The following is a 19,791-nucleotide window of genomic DNA, read 5'->3' as shown; positions in this document are numbered from 1 at the left end:
GGCGGGGACTGAGGAAGGCCGCACAAGGGCGGCCTAGGAGAGGTGCGGAAGGCGTCGCGCTGGCTACTCTGGTACCCCCAGGACGGGGCAAGTGAGCGCCCTGGTCGCCGCCTCCAGGACCGCAGACGACGCCCCAGACGGCCCAGCAGACGGCGGAGCGCACCGAACCCCGGCCCGGAAGAACCACAAGAAGATGCCGGTGCCTCCTGGGGTCCGGCAAGGTGGCGGGGACTGAGGAAGGCCGCACAAGGGCGGCCTAGGAGAGGTGCGGAAGGCGTCGCGCTGGCTACTCTGGTACCCCCAGGACGGGGCAAGTGAACAGATCGGTCCCCCTCGTGGAGCGTGGCTCTGAGCCAGAAGGGTGCCCAGGTGCCGCCAGCTAGGGCTCTGGTATTGGAGGGAGGGGGTGGGCGCGGGACGGGCGGAGGGTGGGCCATGTGCGTCTGGGGAGTGCGGATGGCAGCCTGCGTCCTTGCCAGAGACTGAGTCCGGTTAGAGAACGGGGTGGAGCCCCTTTGGACCTTAGAGCTGGGCCTTTGGGCCTTGGGTCTGGGTCAGGGCTGGGTCAGCCTCCAGGGTGTTCCCCTTCTGAGACTCCCCTTCCTTGGGGGTGACTGCAGGTTCTGTTTCTTTCAAGGTCTCATGAGGAGGCAGGGTCTCCACGCACTGGAATAGTGTCACCCACACACAAGGGCACAGAACCCAGGGACACAGGACGGCTGAGACACGCAGCTGGTGATGTCCCTCAGGACGATGTCAACCAGTATAATCACATTCCACACGGCACCAACTGGACAGCGGCCTCCGATCAGCCTCACTCTGACTGGGACCTCTCTCACTGGATAGCATCACCTGGACACAGAGCCTCACCCAGTCCGTGTCCCGTGGACCCAGCTTTACTTTGGGCGGTGACATCAAGAATACTCACCCTTTAGCCAGACCACAGGCAGCCACCTGGACACGAACATCTCTCCAGAGTCACCCTCCATGCAGACTCCACAGCAGAACTCTCAGGGAGGCACCGGGGCATGGCTTGGCAACACCAGGCAGCCCTCTGTGGTGCCCAGCACCCACTCAGCCAGGGCAGCCTGCAGCGGAGCCTGGAGCCAGCAGCTTCTCATCTCTTGGCCTTGGGAAATGTAGCTGGAGTCATCATTTAGCAGAGCACAGTGTCCCTGGGTTGGTCACCCAGCTTATTTTTTAAATAAAAATAATGTAATCTTGGCCTAACAGTGGAATTTCTGACTGCTAGATTTTCTCCTTCCATCTGACCAGGGGAGTCAGACACAATGTGTAGGATAAGGGTGGGGGCCCTTCCCCCTCTGAGAGGAACCTGGAGAGTCCCGGGTTCTGGTGAGGTAGGAGAGGGTCACTCAGAGGGTTCCCACGGAACAGACAGGCACACTGAGGCCTCAATGGGATTAGGGCAGGAAATGCTCCTCTTGCAGTGGAGGACTGCGCCGGGTCACACACACACACACCCCCCACCCCCACCCCCAACTACACCACATCAGGCTAAGGTCACTCTGTGCATTTTTTTTTCATTGTTTATTTCACATGGAGGGTTGCCCACGGTTGACCGAACCACAAGCTGAGCCCATCAGAGCCCAGTGCACACCTGCTAGGGTGGGGGAAGAGCAAGGGGCTGTTGCTGGGACCGAGGCTCTGCAGGAGGCCAATATGGCGTGCCCCTTAAGTGTGGGCGGAAGTTATACGTGAGCGGTATGGGGCGAGACACACAGCTGCCCCCACCTTGCTCTCTCTCACCTCCGTGGGAGCACTCCGGCCACCCCACCTCGTGCCCGAGTCTACCTCCATAGCCTGGCTCTGCCTGTCCTGGCCGTGCTCCCAGTCTGCTCAGCTCCAGCTCCCGCTCAGTTGAAGTGCAGCTGCAGTGTGCGGTAGGCAGGCGACAGCAGCCCAGCCCCCTCAAATCTCCAGGTGGTTCTGAGGATCAGCGTCCATTCAGAGTAGCAATGACGGGGAGGAGGCACATGACACCCTTTCTACCTCACCACCTGCCCACCTTGTGCCATTAGGACACAGGGTATGAGCAGAGGCCCTTCCTCAGGCCAGGCTGTTTCCCAGTGGGGCCCCATTGCCCCCACTGAATGGGACCCATGGTGTCCAAGGCTCCTGCTGGTCAGCAGAGCAGAGCTCCAGACGGCAGGGGAAACCCTCCCCGCCTACACCCAGCATGGCAAGGAAGGGCAGCCCTCCTGGGGTGGAGCTGAGCCCAGCTGTGTGTGGTCAGAGATCCTGGCCCTGCCAGAGACCCTGACTCCTGGTCCTCAGGGGCCACGGCTGGCTGTGGTTTGTAGGGTGGGGCCTGGCGCCTACACAGAGGGCGCATCTGGACTGCTGTGAGGATGCTCCTTCCCTGTGGAACTAGCCCCTGTGGAGGGTTTTTGGCCCTGTAGGGTGTCTCAGCTCCCATGTGTAGGGAGTCCTGGTCCCTGTGTACACGCAGGAGCTCTCATGCCCTGTGTGGGGCTCCTGCCCCTGCCTAGGAGGGATCCTGACCTCAGGGTGCTGACCTGTGTGGCTGTCATTCTCCAGGGTCCCAGGGCCTCGAGGTGCTGAGTCATAGCCTTGGAAGATGAAGGTCTCTAGGGTAGAGTTCCGCTGGACCCTGTGAAGGTCAGTGTCGATGGGGGACTGGCCTGGGCCCCCACAGGCTGGGGCCAGCTTCTTCCAGTGGGTGGGGCCTGTGAGAACAAGGACTGGGGTCTTTGGGGTGGGGGAGTCAGGGAGGCAGCCTGGGGGTGCAGCAGAGGGTGGCCCCCATACACCCAGAGGATAGCCCAGCCTCAGGAAACCCAGCTCCCTGCTTCCCCCACACCTGAACAGGTCACAGCGCCCCCCTTCTCTTGTACCCTGCATCTGACCTAGCCATCTAGTCTCCAGGTTGACTGCCCCATGGTGAGATGAAGGCGGAAGGGTCTCCGGCACACAGCTGCACACCCACACTGGGACCTCTATCACCTGCACATGCTTGGGCTGGCCACAGTGGCACACCAGCCTTGACTGACTCAGGACTGACGGTCACAGCAGGCCCAGACTCACACACAGGGGGACAGTCACACACTTGCACTGATGCCCAGTCACTGGGGCAGAGGACTACAGACAGAAACCTGCAAAGACCACAGAGTGCAGGGTGCACACTGTCTCTTGGCCACTCTTGCACCACAGGCACATGCTCTGGTGGTCCTAGGACACAGACTGATCTCACACAGCCTCACATGACACTCTGTCCTCACCACACGTGGGGTCCTGGGAGTCGCAGCAGCAGGCGCCTATGGAGACAGTGGGCAGGGGTCTCAGCTGAGAGGCCAGTCATCTGGGCCCTCTCTAAGCCCCATGCCATCAGCTGGAGTCCAAGAATGAAGTAGGCCAGGGGCTTAGGCCAGGGGAGGCCAGTGAAGAACCCTTTCTCCTGTCACCCCTACCCCAGTATTTTCTGCCCCCAGTCCCTCCCCACCCCCAGTGGCAAGACCTAAGGGGTGGTGGAGCATGGCAAGAGAGGATAGAGTGGAGACCAGACAGGCAGAGTCCTAGTGCCCACTCTCAGTCTGCACCACACCAGCTGCACCACAAGGAAGGTGAGCACGATGCCAGGGGCGCGTGTGGCTCAGTGGCAGCCGCAGCTAGGAAAGACTAGAAAGTGGCCAGGCTGCTGGCCTGGCTGCTACGTATGTATTCATTAGCTAGGTGGGCTAGGGGCATGGCTATTGAGGAGAGGGTGGGAGGAGGCGGTCCCCAGGCAGAGCCACCAAGAAGACAGCAAGCTTTCCAAACTCACCCAGGTGCGCTCTGGTCCCAGGGCTGCACTGAGTGCCAGCAACAATCGCTGAGGTTAATCCTGCAGGGGAGCGGTGACCTATTATTACCCCCACTTACAGTCCAGGAAACAGAGGCTGGGGACCAGAATGACACTCCAAAGCCACCAGCAAGAAAGGTCAGTGAGGGCACCTTGGACCCCAGCACCCATGACCTTCGGGGCAAGGATAGGAGGAAGGTGTAGGATGTCTCTTGCCCCACTGTGGGCATGGAACTGCCACCCCATCCCAAGACCACAGCCTGCCTCCTACTCGGGCCCCCCTGTGGATCCAGGCCAAGACGGAGCCCTGCAGGAGGTCAGAGGAGGGGACTTCTTTGCACCTCACGCCTCTTTCCAATCGCCAGAGGGCAGGGCCCTACCCACACTGGGGATGGGAAGACGGCCCTTACCCAGAGGCAGGGCTTGGGGCTCTGTCCAGAGTGCTGACAGTGACCTGTGTGCCCAGGACTCAACACCACCACTCCAATCCTGCCCCAGAAGATGGGATAAAAAATGAGGGGCCGCAACCTTGAGGCTCCCATCCCTGCCAAGGGACTTACCAGCTCCTTTCCTAACCCTGATCCCTCTCGTGTCCGGCCGCCAGACTTCCCCCAAGTATACACACCTGGAATGCCCCCAGAGCAGGGCATGCAATCACACTTCCTGGGCCCCCTACCTTCGGAGACCCAGAGATGGCACCGCTGGACATGTGTCAAGAGGCTGCAGAGGACCTAGGCTACTTTGTAACACTAGGTGGCTTGGACTGGAGAGAGGGGCTATTTCCAGCCACCTGGATGATGAGGGTAGCTTAGAGCAGATGGGGCTGACGGCCAGGTTCCAAGCCCTGCCCAGACACCCCGTCCCATGCTGGCTCCCAGATGGTGTCAAGCAGCCTCTATGTGGATCCTGTGCAAGTCAGCAACACCTGCCAAGGCAGCAGCCAATGCCCCGAGCGAGGCTGGGTGCTGCAGGATAGCTGTAGGCAGCTCAGGGCTGCTGCTCTCCCTGCACACCCTACCTGGGGGCTCCAGGCTCAGCTCTGCCTGGTCCTCAGGGGGTTTGCTGGACGCCTGCAAGGGCTGCAAACCCTAGGAGCATTCTGCTGAAAGGTGGGTACCCAGTCTCTTCCACCTTAGCCTGTGGCAGCCGTGGGGGTCACACCAAGGACTGACCATGTTTCTTCCAGAACACAAGTTTATTTGGCATTTGGATGAAATGGTTCTCACAGCATCTTAAGAAAAGTTAGTGTCAACCCAACCAAAAACTAAAAACCCTTAATGAAAGGAAAACATAAAAAAAACAGGCATCAAGACAATGTACAGTATCAAATCCCACCTCCACATGGCAGGTCAGAGGGCACCTGGTCTCCGAGAAACTGTGGCAAGGTGGTCCTGGGTGAGGAGGACCCCTGGAGCACAAGGTTCGGCAAGGGTGGCCCCGGGACTTGCTGGTCAGACTGGGGGCTGCAGCAGGCCTTGCAAAGGGGGCATTCTGGATGGCGGTGCAAGGATAGATGAGCGAGTCCAGCTCTCCTCACGCCCCCAAGGGCCTCCTGGAGCCACAGAGGCAGTGGTGTTCTCGGCAGCTCTGCCATGTGGACCTTCTGACTGGCCTGAGTGCTTGTGGAGGCGCATGGGGAAGGGGTTACCCAGTAACCCCTGGCCAGCCCAAGGCCCACCCTCTGCAGCCTGCATGGTCCACTTTACCCCATTGCCTCGCTGCCCCCTATGCGTCTGACTGGCCCTAATGTTCCTCTGGTCCCCAAAGGAAGCGTCCCAGTCCCACACACCTCGTGCCAGCCACCGTCCTGCACACCCAGTTCTGAGGCCAGGCAGGAACCCTCTAAGCTCTCAGGCTCAGGCCCATGGGGAACTCTGTTGCGTGGTCCTCAGGCCCTCACTGGCCACCGGGCACCCATAACGCACATGCCTGCTGCTCTGGAACCTGGCTGCCCTGCCCCAGTGCATGTGGGACACATGACGTGCTTCCTGTTTTGTCTTCTGCAGCCAGCGGGGGACTCTTGTGGCCAGAACTTCCTTCTCAAGAAGTAGCAGCCCTTCTCCAAGAGGAGCGCAAGCTTGCCAGCACACAGCCTCTAGCATCATGCTCCAGCAGGCCAAGGTCAGGGACAGGCAATTCAGTGACAAAACTCACTCACAGCTCTGGCACAAAGGTCAAGTCTGTCCATGGGTAACTCAAGATTCTCATTCCACATGGGATGGAAAAAATGGGTCTCCAGCCACAGTGTGAGAATGTGTCAAGAAGTGGACTGTACATGGAGTCTGTCCCCGAGCAGCGCCACAGAACTGCATGCTTCAGCCAGGCCTCCCAAGTGCTGCCCCTGTAGGTCTGGAAAGACTGAGTGAGACAGCCCTGCCTCAGCACAGCCCAGGATGTCAATGACCCTGGAAGAGTGGGCCCTCACTGACCTGCAAAGTTCCATGTGCCACCCTCACCTGCAAACGCTTGGCCACATACACACAGAGACACACAAACATATAAAGGAAAGATTCAGACATTCAACGTAGAAAAGATGAATGTGCTAAAAATCGCACAGAACCCGCTTAATCTCCAAACCTCAGAAATGTTAAAGGCCCTGTGTCAGGCAACAAGACCACTGCCCAGGAGCAGGCAACAGGGTCCTTCAGGCAAAAGGGTCCCAGGCAGGGCCCCCAGCCCCTGCACTGCTGAGGAGGGGCCCGGAGGTGTGCATGCGGCCGCTGGGCACTGAGCTGCAGCAGTGGCGGTGATGAAAGGAGTGGACTTTAAGGAGAAAGATGCAGCCCAGGATGGTGGTTTCAGCCACCCCTCCTGCAATGAAGCAACCCTTTATGGCACAAACAGGGTCTGGGGCAGGCCCAGCGGCAATTCAACAGGAGGCAAGAGCCCAGGGCTCCAGAGTGGAGAGACAGGAGGCAGCTCAGTCTCCAGAGCCCAGCAGAGCACAGCCCCACTCCAGAGCTTCTTCCTGAGGGATCCATGCACAGCAATGCTGGGAGGGATTGACGGGGTGGGGTCAGGCCTCCTGCCACAGAGCTAGGCTGCAGAGCCCAGATGGAAAGACACAGTGAAGAGCTCAACCTCCTTCCAAGCTCTCCTTCTCAGGGGTTCAGTTTCCAGAGCCCCAAGGGAGCTCCCAGCCAGGGGCAGGGCCGCCCTGATATTCACAACTGGGCTTGTGGGGCCGTCTTCAGTGCAGCCACTGTGGCAAACTCAGAGGCTGCCTCCCTGAAGCAGACCCACTGCCTACACCACACTGACAGTCCAGAGGCCCCTCCTGAGGGTGGCCAGCGAGGGGCACCGTGGCAGCCCCCGCTGTGCCCATCCCAGACTGGGTCAGCAGGTCTCTGGACAGCACACTGCAGCAAGCAGGCCCACCACAGATGCGTTGGGTGTGGCCATGGCCCACAGTACCTTCTTCATTCCCTGCCTCTAAAATGTGTGGTCTGAACGAATTTTGTCACTCTTCTGCCATTTATATGGCGAAGACAGTGATCCAAAGCTAAGCATGTTTCTGAAGCCCTCAAGGAAGCTCCGTGCAGGCCATCACTTCTTTTGGCAGGAGGCGGGCTGTGGTCTCTATGTACACACGCATGCCCACCAGTGATGTGCGGCAGTGCGCGGCGTCCAGGCTGGGACAGGGGCCTTTCAAGTCTCCCCAGGGACTGGTGTTTTCGACAACAGACAGGTGCTCCCAGACCGTTGGGGTACAGGCCGGGCCGTCTACACCACAGTATTGAGGGAGCTGCGACTGTGGCGCCCGCCCCCTGGCAGTGCCTCTGCAGCTGGGATGCTCCCACTCTGGGCAGGGTCAGGGGGCACGAGCAGGGAGCTGCTGCTGTCGGCAGAGTCTTCCAGGTCTGCCAGAGAGGCCCCCACAGTGGGCAGAGGCTGCTCCAGGCGCCGGGGTAATGCACCTTCACTCCCACCATCCCCAGGGGCTGGCAGGCTGACCTCCGCGGGCTCAAAAGCATCATCGTCTGCAGGGAGAGACAGAAGGGCGTCAGAGACAGATACAGGCCTGGCACAGAGGATGCAGGGGAGCTGGGCAGAACCAGGAGACACTCCTCCTGCCTGAACACCCCTGTGAAGCTGGGTGGTGAGCAACACCTGGGTGGCTCCCTTGGGCCTCAGATTTTGAAGGAGGAGCCTGCCCCACATGACCCCTGTTGTACCTACTGCTCCCTGTGGCTGGGAACCTGGTATATGCAAGGTGCAGGACACATCTCAAATGGCAGACACACGCCTGTCCCACCATCGGTGTCAGGTCGGGGAGACACACTGACTAGCAGTCACTACAACAGAGGGGCCCAAAGGGAAACTGTCTCAGACTCAGTACGGGTGAAGACACGGCTCAGCTGGAAGTCAGGGGCGTTTGTCATTAGGGAGGCACTGGTCCCAGGTGGGTGGAACAACATTCAGGACTGCAGCTGGAATGTGACAACCATCGTGTGGGCAACAGGGCTGCAGGGAGCGGCCTGGAAACCACACAGGTGTCTGCAGGAAGCTCTGATCCAAGGCAGGCTGTGTGGTAAGGAGTCCACTCGCTTTGTTTTGCCCGATCTTTATTACTTGTTTTTTTTTTTTTTTTTTAAGAGACAGGATCTTAAAAGACTGCACGCTGGTGTGCAGTGACGTGACCATGGCTCATGACAGCTTAGAATTCCTGGGCTCAGGTGATCCTCCAGTCTCAGCCTGCCCAGTAACTGGCACTACAGGTGTACCCACTATGCATGGCTAGTTTTGAATTTTTTGTGGAGATGGAGGTCTCACAGGCTGCTCTCAAACCAACCTAGGCAACATAGTGAGACCCCTCCTCCCGCCTCAGCCTCCCAGAGCGCTGGATTACAGGTGTGAGCCACTGTGCCTGGGCTGCCTGCTTGTCATTACCACAGGCCGCGCTGTCTGAAAGCTAACAGCTTACGCATCTCCCTCCTGGTCAGCCCCTCACAGCCCCCACCCTGCTCTGCAGCCTGGCCCACTGAGGTATCTGGAATCTGCTGCCACCCACTGGCATCCCTTGTAGGAAGCTGGTCCTACCCTGGAAGACTGTGACAATCTTGTGTCCTGAGGGCAGGGGTCAAATCCAAGTCTTTTCTGCACCCCCAGATCATGCAAGAGCTGTGACAGCTGATCAAACAAATAGGACTCAGACCTTTTGGCACAGCAGCACCAGCCTGACAATGCCCATTCTGCTGAGATGTGCGGGCATGCAAGGAGACAGCCGCCTTGGGGTGGCACTGCCTGCCAAGTACACTACAGGTCTGTGTGTGTTAGGGGCCTAATGCACAGGGAGATGGGATGGTACACCTGCACTGCTCACCAGAGACAGGGACAGGCCAGGGGTCGGGGGCCTGCCTCTCCTTAGCTACGTAGCCTTGAGAGATGGTGCCACTGTCATGGGTGGCAGATTCCAACTATGGGCCAGTGGCACAGAAGCCACGCTTTCCTCCCACCTCACAGAGCTGCCTCCTGACATGACACGAGGGGCTGTCACCATGGTGTCTGTAGCTCATGTGTCTTTACAGACAATTGACTGGCTCCTGGGTCTGGGCCAGCCCTGTCCTCACAACTGCCGGTGCCCGGCTCCCCAGGTCTCTAGAGCTGGGATGAGGGCCCTGAGGGCTGCCCAGGTGACAGGTGCTCACAGAAGGGAGGGAGGGAGGAGGGAGGGGTCTCAGGCCTCAGAGCTCTCTGCACAGATCGCCAGGGACGGCCAGGCAGGGAGATCAGGATCCCTTCTGCACGGGCAGCCCCAGGAGAAGCCTTACAGGAAAAGCCAAAGACAAAGCCGGAGAGAAGTGAGGCCCCAGGCCTCCGCAGCGGGGCAGGTTACTTGACAAGGTGTTCCCTGTCCCTGGGGAGTCAGGCACCTGCAGGGTCATAGAACACACTGTCCGGGTGGATGGAGGCCTCGTAGGGCGGCGGGGGGTCGTCGGGCTGGCCGATGTCCGGGTACTTGTATGCCGTGTAGGGAGGTGGAGGGTCGTGGAAGTGGAAAGTCCCACCCTCTCCGTCATCAGAAAGATGCAGCGGCGTGAGACCTGTGCCGAACCCGTCTGGGCCGTAATCAAAGCCAGGGATCCTGCGGCCGAGGTTGAAGTGGTGCACTGGGCCATCAAAAGTGTGGAACGGGAACAGAGACAAGTCACTGGGGGCAGGCTGCCTGGCTCCTGAGCCCCCCACCCTCAGGCTGGGCCTGCCGTACCTGAGTGCACACACCTGGCCCCGCTGCCTACCCCTCAGCCACATTCGGCATCCCCATGAGACCCCCGGTGTGCTCCGTGGCACGTCCCACCCTCACCACACCCATCTGTCCCTCTGGGCTGACACTTCTGCCAGACCCAGCCTCTGGCTGCCCACAGCCCTCCAGCAGGGGGGTGATCCAGGCCTCTGACCCTCAGAGGCCTCCGAGTTGTGCCCACCCTGTGGTTTGGGAGGAGTAAGGAGGGTCTTGGCAAGAACTTTCCTGGCCCACAGGTGAGGACACAGACCCCACAACATGCGGCATTCAAATCTGACCAGGGGGCCCTCCACCTGCCTCTGCCCTCTCTGTCCAGGGATGGGGAGCTCATGGAGACAGGGGTGACCTGGGGTGGGGATGGGGACCAGGGCTGTGGCCCTCAGAGGGCACTCACAATTTGCTCCAATCAGGGACTCGATGCGCTCCCGGCGCCGCTGGCGCAGCCGGTGGACCATGAAGAGCAGCAGGGACAGGATGAGGAAGGAGGAGATGCAGCTGACAACCAGGCGCATCCCGCTGGCCATGGAGTCGAATAGGCTGTTGCCATCTGACGGGGAGGGAAGGAAATGGCCGATCTGAGAAGGGGGACCACCCTCGTGCTGGGCTGGGGATGCTGTCATCCTCCTGCCCAGGCGGGCTGTGTGGACGAGGCACGCGGTGTTTCCCTGCACTCAACCATCTTCAGGATACATGTGAAATAAGGCCACTCAAAATCAAGAACATGGTGACAGCACAGAAGCAGAAGAGCGAATCTCAGGTCAGGAGGAGCATCTCCCCATGGCCCCTGGGGCTGCTGTGTGCTAACGCCCATCTGACCATCACTGGAGCAAAGTGGGGTTTCCTGTCCTAGGACCAGCACTCCTAGCAGGCTGCGCTCACGCGCTGTATGCCCCAGGTGCGGCTGGGGAGCGGCCCTCCTGCAACGGTGCACATCCTTTTCCAGGGGCCAGGGCTGTGCACAGGCCACCACCCATATCCGTCCAACAGCAGCTTTCCTTCTGTCTGAGGCCTGGGCCCTTGGAAGGAAGGTGCTCAGTTGCCCAACAAGATGAGCCAGGGGGAGGTGAGGGACAGCCCTGTCCTGGTGGGAGGCCAGGTTGGCCAGGTAGGCAGGGGTCTCATGACAGCTGCCGCCAGTTTGGAGTGGGGGTGGCGTCCCTGCGGAGCATGGCTTGGGCGGCTGCCGTGGGGAGGACAGGCTGCAAGAGAGTAGCATAGGGCGTCAGGAAGCCAGGAGGAGGACCTGCCGCGGCAGAGAAGGGAATGACAGAGGCCTGGACCAGGTAGCAACAGACTGGGAGAAGCGACAGTACAAGGTACATTTGGGACTCAGACTGCCACAACTCCCTGATGGACTATGTGGGGGAACAGTGAGCCCCTGTGGGCAGCCGCATGGTCAATTCAGGTATCGTTTCATAAATGAGCCTCTGCTGTGGTTGGGAGTGAAGCCTGTCACTTCAATCCTTAACAAGCCATGGCAGAGAAAATGCGCATCCCCTGATGCACCCAGCCCCAGCACACACATGCAGATGACACCTGGACACAGCACTGGGTCCCACAAGCTCCCCGCTGAGATGCTCTCCTGGCTCAGCCACACCCACACACTGGGTACACACGCACCAGGCATAGGTGTGGAGGGCTGGGTGGACCCGACTCCACCTCTTTGCTGGGTGAGTGGGCAGAAGGGGCCATGAAGCTGAGTCCCAGCCAGGCTAGACGCCAAGGAGCACCGGGTCTAAGCTGCTGCACCTTCCTCTGCTCTTCTTGGACCCTTTCATGCTTTTCCTAGCCACCACTTGGCTGGGATGCTACTAGTATTCAGCAGGTGGAGGCCAGGGGTCCTGCTCAACACACTCCAGGACAGCCCCCATCACACAATATCTGGTCCAAATGTCAACAGTGCCAAGAGTGAGACACCCTGCCCTGGTGCAGTGCACACCCGGCTAGGGGCTCGCTATGAGCTGCCCATGGGGAGGCAGAGATGATGTGAGTGGCAGCAGGCATGAAGGGAGAATTTGTGCCAGCTACGCATCTATAACATGCTGGCACTTCCACGCACTCCTGACCTAGGTAAACTGGCAACTCACAGAAGTCACAGAATAGTGGAACCAGGAAGTGGTCCCAGAAGTAGCTGCCTCCACAGACCAAGAGTGAAGGCCAGGGAGACTTCAGAACGAGGAGTGACCCATCAGCTCCTGGAAGGAGGAGGACCCCACACCAGCAGGGAGCCTGCTAAGCTAGGAATGGCCACTCCCACCTCTGCAACAATCTCGGCAGGCAGGACTCCCACTGCCTGCCCCAAGGAGACACTTCACAACCCCCATGTGAGTGGCTGGGCTCCCAGAGCCCTCAAGTCATTCCTGCTAGCCCAGGACACTCCATGCCCACAGAGATGGCAGCACCAGCTCCTGCCCTTCTCCCACGGGGCCAGGAAGCACCTCCGAAAGCTGCATTTCTTGCTGACAACACATGAAGTGAACATGTGAGAAGGATACATCCTCTCACCAATTAGCTGCTTTTTCTGATGCTTCTGACCCTCCTCCAGTCTCAAGGGCACTCTCATCAGTGGGCGAAAGCTCAGTGGCCCAGGGACTGGCAACGTGCCTGTTCATTGGAGGCCAGTTCAGAGATACCAGGGGAGCTCCTAAGGAAGCAGCCCCTTTGCAATGACTAACTCTTAAATCAGTTCTAAAATAAACCCAAGGACATGGTCAAGGTCCCAATTGTACCTCAAGGTGGAGACCAGAAATAATCATCTCTCAGAACTAAGCCACTTGTAGTCAAGCACAAAGAACAGAGCCTGCCCCAGAAGCCAGAGGCCAGCCCAGGGACCCCAGAGGCCCCTTGATAGGGCTGCTCCCTCCATGGAGTTCTGGGCTGCACAGCTGGGGTTGTCTTTTGTCTCTGAGCTATCCTGTAGCTCCCAGAGGATCCAGCCTGTGCATGAAGAACTCCAATGACAACGAGCTCACCGTTTCACTGAGCTTGGTTACCTCCTAACAGTTTCAAAATCTCCATCAGAGACGGCAAGGGGAGCAGAAGGTCAGCAGGGATCAGAAGCTGAGACCAGGAGCCCAATATGGGCTCTGTGCCTGGCAGCTGCACCAGCCAAACACCTCAACATGCCTCTGTGAACCTCATCATATCAGGGCTGCCCAACAGCAGCAGAGCAAGCAGGGGCAGAGGGCAGCATGAGTTTCAGCTGCTATGCACCTTGGCCAGCACTTGGTGCTGTCAGTTTCATGATTTCAGCCTTCCGAGCAGGGGTGGTACCCCATGTGGATTTAGTTTGCTTCCCTAATGGCCAATACTGAGCATCATTTCAGGTGCCTGACTGCCATCCTGTATCTTCTTTTGTAAAGTGTAATAAAGTAAATCTTCTTCTAAAGCCATTTTTCAATAGGATTGTTTTGTTTTCTTATTATTGAGTTTTGGTGTATTCTGAATATAGACCTTCGGTGTGTGTTTTGCAAATATTTGTTTTGATTCAGTCAGGGGCCTATCTTTTCATTTCCTTAACAATGTCTTTCAAAGAACAGAAATTTTCAATTTTGATGAAGTCAAATTTGTGTTTTTTTTAAGGATCAAGCTAAAAATGTTGCATAGCCCATGGTCACAGATTTCTCTCCTATGTTTTCTCCTATAGAAGTTTTACAGTTCAAGGTTTTACAGTTGTGTCTATGACCATTTTGAGTAAATTTTACATACAGAAGGAGGGATAGTGTAAGTTTGCATTTTTTGGCATATGGATGTCCTGCTGTCCCAGCACTAGTCATTGAAAGACTCTCCTTTCTCCACTGAACCACCCTTGCACCTTTGTCAAAGATGACGGTAGTGAGTTATCTCAATTGATTGTTCACAGTTAACACATCAAACTCCTTGTTCCACTTTTTTCCTGTTCTCACTACTGCACTTGACTAGTCTTAAACAAACAAACAAACAAACAAAAGGAGAGAGATCACTTGATTATATGTAGTGTGGAACTATTTCTGGACTGCTCTGTTCCATTGATCCATGTGTCTATTCCTTCATCAGTACCACACTCATAAATTAGGCAGCATGGATCCTCCAACTTTGTTCTTTGTAAAAACTACTTTGGCTATTCTAATTATTTGGCCTTTCCACCAACTTTTATCTATCTTTTTATTATTTAAGAGACAGGATCTTGCTATTTTGGCCAGGTTGAACTCCTGGCCTCAAGCAATCCTCCTGCCTCAGACTCCCAAAGTGCTACAATTACAGGCATGAGCCACTGAACCCAGCCCACCTAACTTTTATTTATTTTATTTTTATTTTTTAAGATGGAGTCTCGCTCTGTCACCCAGGCTGGAGTACAGTGGCGTGATCTCAGCTCACTGTAACTTCTACCTCCCAGGTTGAAGTGACTCTCCTGCCTCAGCCTCCTGAGTAGCTGGTATTATAGGCATGAGCCACCACGCCCAACTAATTTTTGTATTTTTTGTAGAGATGGGGCTTCACCATGTTGGCCAGACTGGTCACAAACTCCTGACCTCAAGTGATCCACCCTCCCCAGCCTCCCAAAGTGCTGGGATTACAGGTGTGAGACACCGCGCCTGGCCCCACCTAACTTTTAGGATTAGCTTTTCAATACCTACAAAAATGTCTGCTAGAATTTTGGCTGGGATTATACTGAATCTATAATTTGGGAAGAGTTAACCTCCTAATGATATTGAGACACCTGATCCATGAACATGGTGTCTTCCCTTTTATTTAAGCCTTTGATTTTTTTTCATTACGGTTTTACAGTTTGCAGCAAACAGAAAGTGCACATATTTTATATTATTTATAATTGGGTATTTCATGTTTTTTGGTGCTATTATTAATGGTGCTTCTCTCAAAAATTTCAATTTTCAACCGTTACAGGTAGATTATATAAATATAATGAATTTTTGTTAAGTTGACCTTCTATCTGGAGACTTTGCTTAAACACACTTATTAGTTCTAGTAACTTTCCTGCAGATTCCCTAGGATTTTCTATGCCGCCATGTAATCTGTAAAAGGAGATGGTTTCATTTCTTCCCCTCTGGCCTGGATGGTTTTTCATTTCTTCTTGCCTTCTGGCAGTGGCTTTGACCTTGAGCACAATGATGACAGGGTGGCAAAAGTAGACACTCTTAGCTTGTTGAAGGGGACATTCTGATGCTTAACACATGACATCCTATTCCCAGAGTCTCCAGTTTTGGTGATAGTGTCTCGGTTCTTAATGCAGTATGAGCACTTCCCAGGAGAAGGCCCCTAGGAGAGTCAGGAGCCCATGGAAGCATGGCCACAGGGTGGGCAGAGCAGGGCCCAGCTAAGTTGCTCTGGCCGTGCAGGAGAGAGGGCTGCAGCTGCTCTGGGCCCACCCAGATGCACTAAGGACCCTGCTTTGCTAAGAAGTCCTTGGGGCTGGGCAGGCTCTTTAGGCCATACATGTCCACAAATGGGTCATCCTTGTACACATCTAGGCATTCTTACAAAGCTTGGACAGAGTGGCAAGGCAGCACTGGTAGACTCCTGAGAAATGGAACCAGGAGTCCAGGTAGCATGGCTTGTGAACAGTTTGACTCTTGTAGCCCGTCACTAAGTTGGAGGTTTAAAGTTATGTGGCTGGGCACAGGGAACTTGGTAAGCACTCAACTGGTGTTTCTCATGGCCTTAAACAGACATGCACCTGATACGAGGAGAAACTGCCCTGTAGAATGGGGTCCAAGCATCACCCTCTAGCTCTGGGTCCTCTGGTGGGCCTGGCTGCAAATGTAGCCTTGTGCTCACCACAGTCAACTTCACATGTCTAATGGTGCATGCCAGAATGCTCACTTTCACCCAGCCTCAGACACGGCCTCTGGAGGCCGGCTCTGTCCTCCCACCCAGCAGCCTCCTGGTGTGGAGGGACACTGACAACATTGCACTCAGGGGCAGCTTTCACTGTTGTGGCCCAGCCTCTAGTTGCAGCCTCTCCTCTACAGGGACCCTAGAGACAGAGACGGCCATCACACCCTGCCAAAGCTGCTCTTCTACAGGGTCCACAAGTCCAGGGACTTCAGTAAGTCCCCATCATTTCATTCTTACTGTGGAACCCAAGAAAGAAAGAAACTCATACTTTTGATTTACATTTCTCTTGAGATCTGAATTCACACAGAGCTGCAGCTACACTGGTGTGCAGAATGACAAAGCATGCCCCTGGAGTGTGAGGTGTGTTAACATCTCAGAGAGCAGCGACCCATCTGCCCCTCTCTTTTCGCAAGTGGAAGGAAGAGGATCACCCCGAGATCAGATTCCCTGTACTGTCTACCTTAAAGCCCCGCCTGGTGGTGAGGAGTCTGATCTCGAAACTGAGAATAATATTTCATCTTTTTCTTGAAGATTCTAAGGTAAAAACGGATGACTGTAAGCAATGACAACTGTCACTACCCTCCGTATCATACTACAGAACAGGAAGAGTTCCAATGTGGACATAAATTAGAAGTCTAGGCTGGGTGTGGTGGCTTATGCCTGTAATCCCAGCACCTTGGGAAGCTGAGGTGGGTGGGTCAGCTGAGGTCAGGAGTTCAAGACCTGGCCTGGACGACATGGCGAAACCCCATCTCTAGTAAAAATACAAAAACTAGCTGGACATAGTGGCACACGCGTGTAATCCCAGCTACTGGGGAGGCTGAGGCAGAAGAATGGCTTAAACCCTAGAGGTGGAGATTTGAAGATAGGTTTGAAGCTGTCAGTGGTGATTTGTGGACAAACAGCCACACTCAAGTTCAAGTTCATTTGTGACCGCTGCCTGTCACCCCAGAATGGGAAGGAAGCAGCTGGAGGGGTTGTGTCAGACACACCCACTAGAGTAGTGGCATCAAAGTCTTTGAGACATCTCTGTGACAAACGCTGCCACTGCTGCTGCGCCATGCTCTGTAAACTGCCCGAGTCCTCACCGCTGAGGAAGCAAAGGGATGCCTAGCCTCCAGCCCCAAACAGGGAGGCTGACTTGGGACCTACTATCAAGAGTCTCACCTGGGTCCAGACACATGAACTTGCAGCACTCTTTGGGGTCCTTGCGGTACTGCTGGCAGCCCTGGGGCCTCTCACAGAGAGCAGCCACGCACATCTCAGGCTCCCCTCCATGGCAGGTGCAGCTCAGGCATGGGTCGTCCCCCTTAGGGGTGAAGTAGAACCCTTCATCCACCACGTTGTCCTTGATGTCAACACATGTTTGACCTGCAATGAGCATACATTGTGTACAGATGTATACATAGCCAAAAAAGCTAGCCTCCCCATGTGGGCCTGTGAATGCTACCTGCTACCTTAGAATGGGAATGAGGCAGTTGGAGGGGTCATGTGAGACATGCCCACTAGAGCAGTGGCATCAAAGCCTCTGAGACAGCTCTGTGAGCAAACGCTGCCATCACCGCTGCACCACTTGACATGAGCTGACCTTCCCTACCTGGGCCTGGGGAACCAACAAGGCAACTGAAGACTTGGCCAGATTATGCTGAGAGTCTTTCTAGGACTGGAATGTCATGGATGTGGCACATGGCACAGGGAAGTCACTACAACACACCGCTAGAACAAAGCACATCCAGCCAGGGCAAATGGAGGCCAGAGAGCCAGGATGGAGCAGAGTGCCAGAATCCAGGGTCACGGCAGAAGTGTTTGCCTTGAAGTTGCCAAAGTAGATTACTTACAAGATTTTCTCAATTCTAAGATGCAGCTGCTATGAGTATTAACCATTTCAAAATCAGAATGTGTCTAAGGAAGCTGCCAGTTCTGCTTGGGAAGACAGTCCACTGGACCTGAGGCACACTCTGCACAGAGCTGACCTGGGACAAGAGTAAGAGGAATGCATGGCTAAAAACCCAGAGTCTTCAACTGGTAGGCAGATATTGCAAATGCCTGGAGGAAGAGAAAAGGGATGAAGGAGCCTCCAAGAGAGCTACCCTCAGTGAAAGGCAAAGAGACATGAGAAGGTAGCTTGTTACAGTCTCCAAATGGGGTAAGGATGTCTAGAAAAAGACTCTTCCGAAATTTCACAACCACAGGTCTATGCCTCACTTAAGATTGCAGTCAGCCAGGCGCAGTAGCTCACACCTGTAATCCCAGAACTTTGGGAGGCCGAGGCAGGCGGATCGCCTGAGGTCAGGAGTTCGAGACCAGCCTGGCCAACATGGCAAAACCCTGTCTCCACTAAAGATACAAAAATTAGCCAAGCGTGATGGCATGCGCCTGTAACCTCAGCTACTCAGGAGGCTGAGGCATGAGAATCTCTTGAATCAAGGAGGTGTAGGTTGCAGTGAGCAGAGACGGTGCCACTGCACTCCAGCCTGTGCGACAGTGTGAGACTCTGTCTTAAAAAAAAAAAAAAAAAAAAAAAGAGGATTGGGGTCAAATCTAGGTCGCCCATGTGGTCAGGAACTCCCAGGGCAAGATACTCACATACAATTATTCCCTGGCTAAAACAGAGAAAAAAGAATGAAGAGAAATGAACAGAGCTCCCAGAGAAATGTGAAACACCATTAAGCACACCAACATATGTGAAACAGGATTAACAAATGCAGAGGAGGGAGAGGAGACAGAGAAAGAGGCAAAACAAATACTCGAAGAACTAACAGTTCCAAACTACTCAAATTCATTGAAAAACAATAACCTACACATCCAGGAAGCTCAACAAATTCCACATAGGATAAACGCAAAGGAGCCACAAACTGACACATCAGAGTGAAAATGCCGAAAGTGAAAGACAAGGCAAAAATATGAAAAGCAGCGAATGGGACATGATTTGTTACTTATCAGGGAACCCCAAAAAGACAAACAACTGACTTCTCAGCAGAAACAACAGAGGCTGGGGCAGTGGGATAACTGCTCACAGAAAACCATCAACCGAGATCCAAATCCAGGAAAGATATCTTCTGAAAAATAAAAGTATAATAAACTTTCCCAAACAACAAGTGAGAGAAGTTGTTTGCAGACTCACCTTGTACGAAACACGAAAGGAAGCTTTTCAGGCTAAAAGTATGCAATCCCCAAATAGTAATTTGAATACAAACAAGAAACTGAAGAGCAACAGTAAAGGCAATCATGTGATTATAAATTACAGCCTACATGCATAGTTTTCCTCCTTTATTCTCTTAGCTGATTTAAAAAGCAATTGTATAAAATAATATGTATGGAATGTAGTGCTGGGTCTATAACATACAAAAATGTAACACACTTAAGATTTGCTAAGAATGGCACAAAGGTGGTATGTGGGAGCAAAGCTATACTGGACTAAAGAACCTTGACCTAAGTCTCACACCTTATTAAAAAACTCATTCAAAACACGTCCTAGACTTAAATGTAAAATGGAAAATGATTAAAATTTTAGGGAAAAACCACAGAAGAAATGTAAGGCTAGGCAAAGAGTACCTGGACTTGAAACCAAAAGAATGATCCATAAGAGGAGGCTAGGCTCAGCAGCTCGCACCTGTAATCCCAGCACTTTGTGAGGCAGAGGCAGGTGAATCACCGGGGGTCAGGAGTTTGCGCCCAGCCTGGCCAACATGGTGAAATCCTGTCTCTACTAAAAATGCAAAAATTAGCCAGGTGTGGTGGTGGCTCATGTTGGCAATCGCAGCTACTTGGGAAGCTGAGGCACAAGAATCACTTGAAACCAGGAGGTGGAGGTTGCAGTGAGCCAAGATTGTACTACTTCACTCTAGCCTGGGCAATAGAGTGAAACTCTATCTCAAAAAAAAAGAAAGAA

The 19,791-nt window shown here is 54.7% G+C and overlaps 1 protein-coding gene across 4 annotated transcripts in view; it reads right to left on the bottom strand.

Moving 5' to 3' along the window:
- Positions 1 to 5,000: 5,000 nt before the first annotated feature.
- The window catches only part of DGCR2 (DiGeorge syndrome critical region gene 2), an 86,927-nt gene continuing 72,136 nt past the window's right edge, over positions 5,001 to 19,791 (bottom strand). For all 4 annotated transcript variants that reach the window (XM_011958691.1, XM_011958693.1, XM_011958694.1 and 1 more), the window contains 4 exons: positions 17,067 to 17,270; positions 10,459 to 10,611; positions 9,694 to 9,930; positions 5,001 to 7,800 (listed from right to left, as the gene is read on the bottom strand). In XM_011958691.1, the coding sequence (XP_011814081.1) occupies positions 7,544 to 7,800; positions 9,694 to 9,930; positions 10,459 to 10,611; positions 17,067 to 17,270 (851 nt within the window). In that variant the 3' untranslated portion in view covers positions 5,001 to 7,543. The remainder of the gene's footprint in view (positions 7,801 to 9,693; positions 9,931 to 10,458; positions 10,612 to 17,066; positions 17,271 to 19,791) is intronic.

The sequence above is a fragment of the Colobus angolensis genome, unplaced genomic scaffold (assembly GCF_000951035.1).
Source record: "Colobus angolensis palliatus isolate OR3802 unplaced genomic scaffold, Cang.pa_1.0 Scaffold471, whole genome shotgun sequence".
Lineage (NCBI taxonomy): Eukaryota > Metazoa > Chordata > Mammalia > Primates > Cercopithecidae > Colobus > Colobus angolensis.
The sequence above is the reverse complement of the archived record's forward strand: the minus strand, read 5'-3'. Positions and strand labels throughout refer to the sequence as shown.